Below are 12127 nucleotides of genomic sequence, written 5' to 3' on the forward strand. Positions count from 1 at the left end.
TGCAGCTCTATCTTTCCCTACTGAGCATGCTCACTGAGGCCTTTCAGTGTGAGAGAGTAAACTGTGGCGTTCAGAGGAGCTGTCACAAGCTTTCGCATCGGTCTGATATGTCCTCCCCCTTTCGCCCATTCACGTCCTGCCTGAGTGATTGGATCCAAGTCAAATCCATTATCGTTTGAGCCTCACCCTGGCCCCTGGGGTACACCACCGTTAAAAAGCAATGTGAGTAGGTGACTGGAAAAAAATTTCACGGTGTTCAGCCAACAGTAACAGAACTGTATTTTATCAACTGGTGTTTCTCTTCAGAGCTGGGCAGTGCACCACATATAGGAAGTTCAGTATTGTTGCTCTCTTGTGCTGACACATGCTACCGTCTGATTCAGAGACCTGCTCAATACTTTATCACTGTGGGAAACTGCCATTGTTACACATAGCACTGTCTTCCTGCGAGATGTCAGGATGTTAAGATTTTTAACACGAGTCTGTTCGGTTATGCAGATTGAGCAGATCTTTTATTAATGTAAAACAGTTTACAATGGTTTTTAAAGTAGGTGTGCAGTGGATTTTTGGAGAAACGATCCTCTGCGGGTCCTCTGCCTGGGAGAGTTCTGTTGTTTTCTGAGATCAGGTCATATGAGGACACACTCGGTTCCTGGACCTGGCTAGGAAATGGATGCTCTGGGCTTTTGCTGATTGGGTGCACCGTTGTCTTTATAACGACCTTGTGGTCTGCCTTAGTGCTCTCCGCTTTCACAGTTTTTTTTCTCTCTCCATGGTTTGTTAGAGAGCTAAGGAGAAGCTGGAAGATCCTTTTTTTTTTTTTTTTATTACTACTGAATGTTTGCTTTCGCTGACTGGCCCGAAACACATGATCCAGGGTTTGTGTGTCCCGTACAGAACCACATTGGGCTCAGATACGCGTGATTTAACGGATTACACGTGCCTATGTCAGCCTCTGTATGGGCCACATAAACTCGTGGAGGAGAAATGCTCCTCATTGTGATGTCACAATGCAGGTGAAATGTCTGCAAGTCGGAGGTTAGCAGGTTAGCGCAGCCGCTAGCAGCTAGGAATCTGTTCCCACAGGCTGTGCTCTGTCCACACGAAGAGCTCAGTGCGCATCATTGAAAGAACAGTACAGTAGAAGGATGGATTCCTGACCATTATATCTCGCTGTTAAAGCTGCTGAAGCTTGGAGCCTGACTGTGTTGTAATACCGCTGGCTTTGCCATGTTGGGCTTCCATTAGCTCTGTTTTTGGTCAGAGCTGCCAGAATGGTGGTGACATGGGTAGAATACGAGGGGCTGAACTTTTTTTTGGGGGGGGGGGGGGGCGTGGGGTAACACAGGGATCAGCATGCCTCTCAGCATGATCATATCCCTCCATATCCCTCTCTATGTCTCTCTCTCTCTCTATCTCTCTTTTGTCCTCTTTCTCATCTCTGTCTCCCCCCTCTCTGTTTCCTCTCTCCCTGCCCCTCCCTCCTCCCCCCCGTAGTGGAAATTCACAGAGTGCTGATTGTGACGGGAGATCGTGCTGGCTCGGCTGTGGGCTTCGGGGGCCTATGATGTCAGTGCCATGTTTTCCTTGGAGAGAGTCTCTCTCTCTTTCTCTTCGGCTGCATTGTTCCTGGAAACTGTGGTCTGCTCTCTCCAGGCAACCGAAGGAAGCCTGCCGCCCCAGCCCCCAACCCCCACGGGCTCGGCCAATCAGAGGGAAGCGCTCTGGTGACGCATCGTACCCTCAGGAACTGTCTCTCGAGGAAGGAGGTGAGCTGTTGTCTGGCTCCTGTCCCCTGAGGCGAAGTGCGGTCTCAACAGAGTCCTCTCCTTTTCAGAGGTGCCAACAAGGGAAAGAGATGAAAATGATTTTGGTCCCTGTTTGTAGAGCAGTTATTATAGGGATGTTCTTTAAACAGGACCATACACGCATAGCACCAACACTGCGTTTCTGAGTAGCCTACTAAACAGGGAGGCTATGAACGCTAATCACTGGATAAAGTAAATTGTGGACAAGGGTCAGTCCTGCAGAGTGTAAGGGCAGTTTATATTGCAGGATATTCACTGCTCATAAGCAAAGTGTCAGTACTACAGAGGACTAGTAACTAGTGAAAAAGGACTCTCTGTACCGGGGTTTTAAACCCTTGCCCTCAGCATCCCCATGAATGCAGGTTTTCAGCCTAAACTTAATTACAATTCCTGAACCCTAAAGAGCTGCTAATTGTTTTTGCTTAGATGTCTAATGAGGGATGCTTTACCCACTTAATCCCATATTATGTGAGAAACAGATAGTAAAGAATGAATATTGTCTGTTAATTTAAGGACTTTTAATTTTTAAAAAATGAGTCCTTAGAGAACTACGCTTTCATTTTTGCTGTGAGCTGTGACCAATTATTCCCTTTGAAAGGGTGCGTTTTGTACTGATTAAATGAAGAAATCAGTAAGGCTTGTGAAATGCTGAAGGGGTAGACACCTGGTCATTAAAACTAAACCACTTGTGAGACATGCAGAGTTGGAAGAGAAAACAAATGAAACAAGTCTGTTTCAGCAGAGAAGTGTGAAACTCAAACACATGTTTTCAATACCCTTAATTAACCAATTAAGGGCGTTGAAGCCAATCTCTGGTTTCCAGCCATGGGCAGTAATGAAAGTCAGCATTTTTGTTCAGAGAACAAGGGAGAGAAATGTGGACGTGTTGCAGTTTATCTTGCACTAACAGACACAGAATGTTTGGAAGTGATAGGGGGGGAAAAAAATGAATGAAAGCCAAGGAGAATGCTGGGAAATGATGTACTTGGACCGGATATCCTGCATGTTTGCGGAGCAGAATTCAACAAGATGGACAGAACAAGGTAAGAGCAGCTACGAGAAACCATGGAGATATGAATGATATGAACTATGAATGCAAAAAAATGCAAAAAAACAAAGCAACTGAGGAGACGAGAGAAGAACACAGAAAGAGAGAGAGAGAGATAGAGAAAAGCTAATAAAGAAAGGGGAGGCGGAGGAGTGGGAGAGAGCGAGGGAAGAGGGGAGGCGGAGGAGTGGGAGAGAGCGAGGGAAGAGGGGAGGCGGAGGAGTGGGAGAGAGCGAGGGAAGAGGGAGGTTAGAATAACAGTGCTGAGGTTGTGTGAGCTCAGCGGAGCCGCTGTGGAGTCCCGGAGCTCCCGGCGTCTCGGCCCAGCCCTGCCGCAGCAGCGGGCGCTCCAAAACAAATGCCTGGAGCATAATGAGGGGGTCGGCCCTCCAGCCGAAACCACCGCGGCCCGGCCCAGCTCCAGGAGTCTGGTTCCCCCCTGCCCCCCCCACACCCCCGGCTCCGCACGGGGACGCAGCCCGGGAGGGCTACTGCGGGTCCACAGGGCCTCTAAGGGCCTCTCCCCTTCTTCACTACAGGGCCTCCGAGTCCAGCTCCCTGGGTAGTGTCTACAGAGCAAACGACAGTGGCTCCGGGGGAAACGCCGGTACGTTTCCTCACACCTGTGCACACCTGTATCCATGGAGACGCACACACACACGCATACTGTCACCTGTCTCACAGGTAATCACATCTGAGAGCTTTCACCACTCCAGAGGCAGTTCTGTATCATGATTGCTGAAAATACAATGAAACACAGAAACCTTTGTGTTTGAGACTTAAATTATATAAATATTCTGATTTATGATATAAATTATTCAGTATTTATCTTAGGTATAGATTATTCTATATTTACTATAGATGTAGCTCACTTGATTTTAACTCTGCCCATGTGCTTTTAACAACAGTATTGACTATAGAAAACACCAAAGCAATGTTTTGTGTACATATTGTATATATATATATATATATATATATATATGTGTGTGTGTGTGTCTCTGGCGGTGGATATAGATACATTTTCTAGACTATATACTGTAGATTTAGTTAATTCAGTATTTATGGCAGATACAGCCCTAATGGCATTTTCTCCAAGTGTAACTCAGCCATTATAAACTGCATACAGCTGACTCAGTAATTGGTAAATGATGTGGTTCCGTGGCTTTATCTAATCCTGCAGGGCGCTCGATGGACTCCGCGCTATTTACCATAGATTCCGCTCATTCAACATCGACACTGATAAGTCAGTGTTTAACTGCAGATACGGATAGGAAGCTTCCTGTAGCTACAGACAGAACAATATTTGCTTATAGTCCAGCTACTATGGTCTGAATGGACCGGCTAATGAATCTTTGGCAGTGGGGGGGTAGAGGGGGGTAGGGCAGGCGGGGGGAAGGGGGGGGCAGGAAGGACTTGTGAAACCAGTGTTTGGAGCTGCTTGTTCCTCTCAGAAGCGCCCAGACCACAGCGCAGCGCTGTGGGAGCCCAATCTCCCCCCCCCCCATGACGTCAGCGAGGATGCAGGTCTCTTCAGGCAAAGTTCAGCAGGTTCAGAGCCACACAGGGTGTGTTGCAGCGCCTCCTGGGGGTGCCCGGGGGAATTGCAGGCCAGTCGGTCTGGCGGACGCAGCCTGCGGCCTGTGTTTGCTCTCGCTTGTCCTTGGCATCCAATCAGAGAACCGCTTGTCGATGCTTCCAGGAAGCTACTGCAAGAGCTCTGGCAGGCCAGGGGGATGGACGGCGGCGGGGGGTGGGGGGCGGGGGGGCGGGGGGGCGGTCGGCCATTGGAGGTTTCTGGAAGCGTGTCCATTCTAAGCAGGGGAAAGACTACTCTGGCCTCCAGAACCCCTAGTGTTTGGTCACAGCTCGTGCAAAAATGCCTGCTGTGCAAATTGCAGCCGAATTGTGAACAGTTCCGTCTTTCCGTTAGGGCACACGGTGGGCCCGACGAGAACCAGCGGAGCAGCGAGATTGGGCCACTACCTTTTCCCCAGGCCGGCTCTTCAAATGAGACCCCAGGCCTGAGACCTGAGCATGTCTGGCCCAGGAGTTTGACCTGATCTATGATGATGTGAGCATTCGTTATCACGGCTTTTACCAGGTGTGGAGGTGAAATTGGTATTTGGGTTCTGTATAGTAGGCTACTGAGTACCGCTCACCACTAATGTATATGTTGAGAAATGTGAATTCGCAAATTGAATATTAACCTCATCTTGTGTTATCAATACCAATGGACAACCAAAGACCGCCATCTGGTGGTAAAATATGCTGACGTACAAACACAGAAACCATAACTGCATATACTGTATGTGTGTCTGAATTAGTTACATACTATTAGTTTCTTAGGGTGTGCCTTAATCACTGGCAATCCTACCCCTACAGCACACCCATACTACTACGTATCTGCTTTTTTACTGTAAAATTTGACACAACTGTGGCCACTTGGTCCCAGTAACTCAATGTCCACATCAATACTGCAGACTCCATTGAGATTGTAACCCAGGGATTCCCCGCCCTGGATCTGGTGGGCTGCAGAGTTTGTGGGAAACCATACATTTACAACACTCAAGACCTCCTGCACAAACCTGCGTTTATCTGGGGAAATAAAATGTAAAACTATAGGCTATAGGTGATTCAGCGGTCACACATAATGCAGCCGTTTCACATATGCAGTCATCCTCAAAAAAGAAACTGTAGAATCGTTTGAGGCGTCACTGCCCACGTTCTGGCTCAGATAAGTGCCTACAGACAAAACATGATATTTTAATAACTCATAATTAGCTTCATCCATTTGCTTTATTACACATAAAGACAAATTATTTCCAAGAATTTCCCATTTGGAAATATCTGGTTTGGAAAGGTTCAGTGGAACATCCAGTTTGCTGTATCTGCCAATCTCTCTCTCTCTCTCTCTCTCTCTCTCTCACACACACACACACACACACTCACTCACTCACTCACTCACTCACTCTCTCTCTCTCTCTCTCTCACACACACACACACACTCACTCACTCTCTCTCTCCTTTCTCTCTCCCTCTCCTCTCTCTCTTTCTCTCTCTCAAATTTGAAATTTCAAAGTGCTTTATTGGCATGACAAATATAGACACTCATGTTGCCTCTCTCCCTGTCTCACACATACCTCACATACACAATTTATCTCTCTGTATCGCACATACACACTCTCTCTCTAACACACACACACACACACACAGGAAAATAAATCCCTCACAGCTGAGAGCTCCCACAACTTTATTTCAGATGCATTTTCTATACAACATTTTGAAGACATCGAATTGGCTCAGATAAAGAAAAGATTATTGGCAATTTGTAATAGAGTACGTGCATCTTCTACGGGAGGTAAAGACAATTCAAACCATTTTCATTGCAATCTTCATTTTGTATAAAGATGTGTAATAAAATATACATTTCATGTCCAGCCCTCTTTGGTTAACAGTTCATTTTCTGTGTAAAATATAAAAAAGTGATTTATTAATAAGTGCTTCCTGGTTGCAAAATATATTCTTGATATTTGCCTGGTATTTCAAATGTAATAAAGTACCTGCAATGGTTGAGAGGAAATAGTCGCGATATAAACATGGGCACGTTTTTGCAAGTTATTTCTGTTTGTGAACGAGCCGTTCTCTCTCACACTGAAGAGACTGGCTAATTTTCACTCATCCCATTTGAAACTATGCATATTTCAAAAATATTTTAGAGACTTAGAATACAATGCAAATATTGTTAGTATTCCCTCTGAAACATTTTGGTTCTTTCTTACAAAACAAATATCAGCCAACGAAATATTCTTGCAAAAACATATTATGCAGTATAACTACATTGTCATAATAACTATGCATGCATGTTCAAAAAGGTAGCATAGATTACAAACAGGTGTTTCATTTAATACCCTGAATTGCATAATGAGATTTGTGGTTTTGTTTGTTTAAATGTGTGCCTCTCCAGTTACATTGATTAATATCAAATTAAGGTGTACACACAGTAAAATGTTCAGTGTCACATCTTTAAGAGTTACATCTTACAGAGTACATGTGGCTCTGATTGGACTCATCTGTGCTCAGTCAGAGTTGAACTAACACTGGATATGTGACTGCGCACAATAAGAAATGAAGGATAACACATCCTGAGAAAACTGCAGTTTGCTGAGGTGTACAGAGGCAAGAGGCCTGGGGCCGGCAGCTGAAGGGAATTCTTCCTCCCAGATCGGCGAGAGTCTTCCTCCCAGATCCTCCTTATTCCATCTTCTGCAGGGCGTCACACAGGATCCCCATGTCCCCTGAAATGGGCCAGAGACAAGTGTAAAATCACTTTTTGTGACTTTGAGAAAGCGTGCACCTGGACACTTTTTGTGGCCCACACTACACTGTTTTTGGATTTCAATGATTTAAAAAAAAATTAGCTCTTTAAATGGCTTGTGAAACTCTTGTTTTTTATGTTTTGTCTATTAGCTGTGCGTGGGTTATGGTGTTCGGGTCAGCTTCAGTACTGTGAGTTAACTGGCATGCACTGTGTCGTGAGCGAGGCCCTGGTTTGTTTTCAGCGGGCGCAGTGCAGACGTACCGCTGATGCTCTTGGCCAGGTTGCGCAGCTGCTGCGTGCTGTCCAGGACCTCGATGCTCTGGGTGTAGGGGTTGTAGCGCACGGAGAAAGGCCGGGGGATGGTGGCGGAGAACCGCCTGGGGAGAGGAACCAGGGGAACACCGCAGTTAGGTCAGCCCTGCCCCACCCCACCCCATCTTAAAAAACACTAAGTTATTTCCAAAAGTTGTTCCGTCCCAGAGCGCCCTTTTTGAGGGAGACCGAATATTCACACAGTGGCGTGGGAGTGCTCCTAAAGGGGACCTGTGAAAAGGTCACCGTCACGCTACCTGACTTTTTCTTTGGCGTCCTCAAAGCTCTCTGCCACAAAGTAAACGGGCTGGAACTCTGTGATTGGGTACTTCTGCGCGCTGGTCTTCTCCGGGTCGAACGGCAGGATGTTGGGCTTGTCCGTCAGGCAGTACTGTGAGGAGGGAACACCCAGCTGAGCTACACTCCCACACCTGTGACACAGCCTTGCACACACCTGAGACATCTCCATACATTCTAGACACACCTATACCCACCAGACGCACACCTGTGGCACACCCATGCACAAGAGACACAGCTGGGACAGACTTATGCACAACAGAGAGGCACCTGAAGTAGACTCCCAGAGCGCATGTCACACCCGTACAGCTGAAACAGACTGCCATCCGTGAAATACCATAGAACAAGAGCGTTCACTCTTACCTGCAGCTCTCCAAAGGATGACAGCAAACCAGCTCCATAGGCCCTGACCTCTGACCCCTGCTTACACAGGCCGAACTCCACAGTGAACCAGTACACCTGCAGGCCCGGGGGAAAGGAAACGCATCATCAGGAGGGGACGGAGGATGACTTTACACCACTGAAGGTAATGGAGTAGTTTCTCTCTCATACTCACAGTCGCCAGTTTTTCAATAAAGTCATCTGGGGCCCCCAGGGATGCCAGGCCAATTTCCTGCCCAGAACAAAAAAAAATCCAACAAAGTTATTTATTTATTTATTTTTATTCCACTGAAAATGTTTTCCAGATACTGAGTCCTGGACTCAATCAGCATTTTCAAAGTTAATGCAAGCGTTTGTTTTCTTCTTCACAAACAAAGTTTGGACAGTCAGTTTTGGCAGTTTTTGGCAGTTTTTGTTGGCAGTTTTGTTGCAAAATCCTGTTCAGAAAACAAAGACCACATTTATTTGTGAGTCAATGTAAGAACTAAACTATTTTTTAACACGTTTTGAGTGCATCCCAGCAGTTCCACAGACCACTGGCATATAGAGCTGGAGTATTTTTCATGGCTTAGAAACTGCAGACTTCCAGACCGCAAGTATTGCTGATGTGTTTGTGAGCGCGTGCGCTGTCCTGAGGGTTGAGGGTTGACTGTTGCGTGGGTCCCGCAGTGGGAGGCGATGGTTTCCATGGTAGCCTGTCCCATTCGTCCCCCAGTGAAAATTCGGTCATTAAACGCCTGTACCTGTGAGAAGTGGGCGAAGCCGGGGTCGGCGAACAGAGGCACGTGTCCCAGCAGCTCGTGGCAGATGTCCCTGTGGACACAGAGAGCTTTAGTTTTCAATTCTGGACTTTTTTCTTCATTGTTGTCAGGCTATGTTCCTACATCCATTAAGATAACAGAAATGAACTCACTACTCATAAAATTAAATATGGATCCTACTGGCCAGTCTAATCTCTCTCTCTATGTCTCTGTCTCTGCCTCTGTGTTTACTGACTAAGCAGTAGTCATAGTAGGTGTGTCTTTACCCACGATGCCTTGCCCCCTCAGTCAGGATGGCGGTACTCACGGCTCAGGGGTGTACATGGGCCTGGACCCGTGGCGGATGTACTGCGTGGAGTGGAAGACGCGGAACGCCAGCCCCGCCAGGAAGTCCCGGGAGGAGAGCAGCCCGGCCACGGGACGCAGCCGAAACCCCGTACAGGCTGAGGGAGAGAGAGAGGGGCGAGCGAGGAGAGAGAGGGGCAAGCAAGCAAGCCAGCGAGGGAGAGAGAAAGTGTATATTCCTGTCAAACTGCACACATGCCTTCAACAGCCAGTAGTTCATTTGGTTTCCAGGGTAACCCCCCCCCCCCCTCCCACCCACACACACACACACACACACACACACACACACACAAGCGCAAGCCTCTCTCACACTTGAGGAAGCGGGAGATGTCCTCCAGCTGGGGGATGTTGTCCTGCCTGTAGCCGCAGTACTTCTCCAGCAGGGGGAAGACGCGGTTGTGCTCGCGGCAGGCGTGCGTGGGGTACAGGGTCTTCAGCTCCCGGAACACCACCCCCCACGTCTTCTTCTCGTCCTCCGTGTACTCCACCGCCGGGATGGGCTGCCCGCTGGAGGCCAAGAGACGAGTCGAGTTAGGGCCCGCGCTTACCGGAGTCGCTCGCAGGGACAGAGAGGGGCGCGATCCCGGGGCGATAGTTACTGTCTGTAGTTGTAGGCGATGTCGGCAAATTCCTTCCTCCTGGCTCTGTACACCTGGTCTGTGAAGCCCTGAAGGTTCAAAGACAAAAGCAATCAAAAGCAGATCTCAGGATGTGTGCATTTGAGCTGTGCAGTCCACATTAGACACACACACACACACACACACACACACACACACACACAATGCATCACATTTGACATTAAGTGCTAACGAGGCATTCAGAGACCAGAGGCAGCTCTGAAAAACACATGGAATGCTCACAAAGGCCCTTGACCTTTGACCTGTTCACAAATCAATTAGGTGGTAACATGAACGTTTTCTCCTCCTTACAGGATGGTCTGAGTCCAGCTCGGACCCATAGCTCAGGATCTGGTTGGCAAAGCGGTCCAGCTCCTGAATTTCCTTTGGAAACCAAGGGACTGTGGAGACAGAGAACAGAGGCACAGATGACGTCATTGGCAACCAATCAGGACATCACTGAGTACCTGCAGAATGACATCACATCCGTAAATACTGGATTGGCGGTGGGGGAAGGGCAGTCTCTGCTGATGGGGTGAGTCCACCTTTATCCGGGGTAAAGCTTGGTTTAGGAGGGGCCTCAGCCCTTCTCTTGTGTGTTTCCTTTCCCTGTTTCAGCAAACCACCCTCTGCTCTCTGGGCAAGTGACAATCCTAGATTGGCTGATGGTCTTACACACACACGCACACACACACACACACACACACACACACACACACACACCTTTGTCCCCCTGCTTGCTGCGGGACAGCTCGTGGACCTGCCCGCTGATCTGCGCTCGGAGGCCGCTGATGACGTCCTGCAGGGCCTGCGTGCAGGCCGTGTCCACGCTGACGAAGAACTCGTACTCCTCCTTGTTCATGCCGGACGGGCGCGACTCGATGTGCATCAGGGTTATGCCCTTTTCCTGCACAGAAAGCAGAGAGTTAATGTTCAGTCATTTCACATGAACTGTCCCCTACATCCCCTCTTGTTATGCCTCTGAGGACTGTCTGTTTTTCTAATGTCTTACATCTTTCTTTTTGTCTGTTTTTGCTTCCATCGCCACTTGAGGGCGCCAGAGACGGTTACGTTCTCGCCAGTCGCTGAGTGGTTCCACATCTCAGTTTAAAACAGGGGCCCAGCGTGAGATTCCACCCTCGCCGTCGTAAACGATGAGAGGGAGTGAAGCCGTCCCTCATCTCCATAGGCCCTTTGAGTGGGTGGTGCATTGTGGGAGGTCACATGACCGCATTCCATCTGGAGCTCATTGCCCAGTTGGCCCTTGGTTATCAGTACCACATGGCAGTGCTTACAGAACAGTGTTATCCAGACACATTTCTCTGCATCCCGGCAGATTGTGTACAGGTCTGTGATACGGAGTATAATAAGGGGAGGAGTCTGGCATATGAGGCCATGCTATTGGTGAGGGTGAGGACTGTGTCCACTTGCGTGGATGTGGCTGGTTCAGGCTGCTCTCTGGGCCTGCAAGCTGGGAGGGGGGCTCACAGTCTGCGGCAGTCGGCCTGCGTAACTCTGCTGGATTTAGGAACGAGAGACGTTGTGAGAGGGATGATGGGAGATTCTGGAATCTCCTGCCATTCCCACGGAATCTTTTTTTCCCCACAAGAAGCGGTGGAACGTGTCACAATATTCCCAATTTTTCCACTATTGGTGACAAAAAAAAAATGTGTAAAATTAAATAAGTCTGCAGGACAGCAGAGCAGAGCAGAGAGATCTCTCCTCTGATTGGTTGACCGAACAGAGCGCGTGCAGAACGTGGCACTCTGCACCCGCTTAACCCCGACCCCTCCCAACTGGAGCGGGAGCCCATATGCGTGGCAGGGCTGGGGCTGGGAATGTGTGTCTGCTTTAGGGGGAGGGTGGGGGCCTGGGGTGTGACGGGCTTTTTTGGGGGGGATAGGGGTGGACTGAGATGGTGGAAGCTCATAGGCCCAGCGAACCCAGTCTTTCATGTTCTCAGCAGTTGTGTGAAGAACTCGTTTGGCAGATACCTGGTATTGATCTGGGAGGGATATGCATGACCTTCAACCCCTGAGCACTAACTGCCCAAACACCAAACACATGCAGAACCTAAACACAGAGAAATGCCCTAACTCCATCACTCACTCACTCACACACTCACACACTCACACTCACACACGCACACGCACACGCACACGCACACGCGCACACACACGCACACGCACACTCACACACTCACACACCTCTACGGGGCATCCTGCCACACAGCCATACAG

The 12127-nt window shown here is 48.6% G+C and overlaps 1 protein-coding gene and 1 long non-coding RNA gene across 3 annotated transcripts in view; one reads left to right on the top strand and one right to left on the bottom strand.

Moving 5' to 3' along the window:
• Positions 1–1426: 1426 nt before the first annotated feature.
• LOC118219090 overlaps positions 1427–12127 on the top strand; it is a 12545-nt gene continuing 1844 nt past the window's right edge. Inside the window, exons 1-6 of one of the 2 annotated variants that reach the window (XR_004763653.1) lie at positions 1427–2851; positions 3396–3463; positions 4787–4927; positions 8216–8309; positions 9214–9502; positions 10202–10422. This is a non-coding gene — a long non-coding RNA (uncharacterized LOC118219090). The remainder of the gene's footprint in view (positions 2852–3395; positions 3464–4786; positions 4928–8215; positions 8310–9213; positions 9503–10201; positions 10423–12127) is intronic. The other variant, XR_004763651.1, reaches the window with a different exon arrangement.
• LOC118219078 (phenylalanine-4-hydroxylase-like) overlaps positions 6090–12127 on the bottom strand; it is a 9756-nt gene continuing 3718 nt past the window's right edge. The window contains exons 3-13 of the mRNA XM_035401938.1: positions 10611–10794; positions 10200–10288; positions 9870–9937; positions 9581–9777; positions 9233–9368; positions 8908–8977; positions 8340–8396; positions 8147–8242; positions 7744–7877; positions 7436–7551; positions 6090–7151 (exon numbers count right to left, since the gene is read on the bottom strand). Of these exons, the coding sequence (XP_035257829.1) occupies positions 7108–7151; positions 7436–7551; positions 7744–7877; positions 8147–8242; positions 8340–8396; positions 8908–8977; positions 9233–9368; positions 9581–9777; positions 9870–9937; positions 10200–10288; positions 10611–10794 (1191 nt within the window). The 3' untranslated portion in view covers positions 6090–7107. The remainder of the gene's footprint in view (positions 7152–7435; positions 7552–7743; positions 7878–8146; positions 8243–8339; positions 8397–8907; positions 8978–9232; positions 9369–9580; positions 9778–9869; positions 9938–10199; positions 10289–10610; positions 10795–12127) is intronic.

Source organism: Anguilla anguilla, chromosome 19, assembly GCF_013347855.1.
Source record: "Anguilla anguilla isolate fAngAng1 chromosome 19, fAngAng1.pri, whole genome shotgun sequence".
Taxonomy (NCBI): Eukaryota; Metazoa; Chordata; class Actinopteri; order Anguilliformes; family Anguillidae; genus Anguilla; species Anguilla anguilla.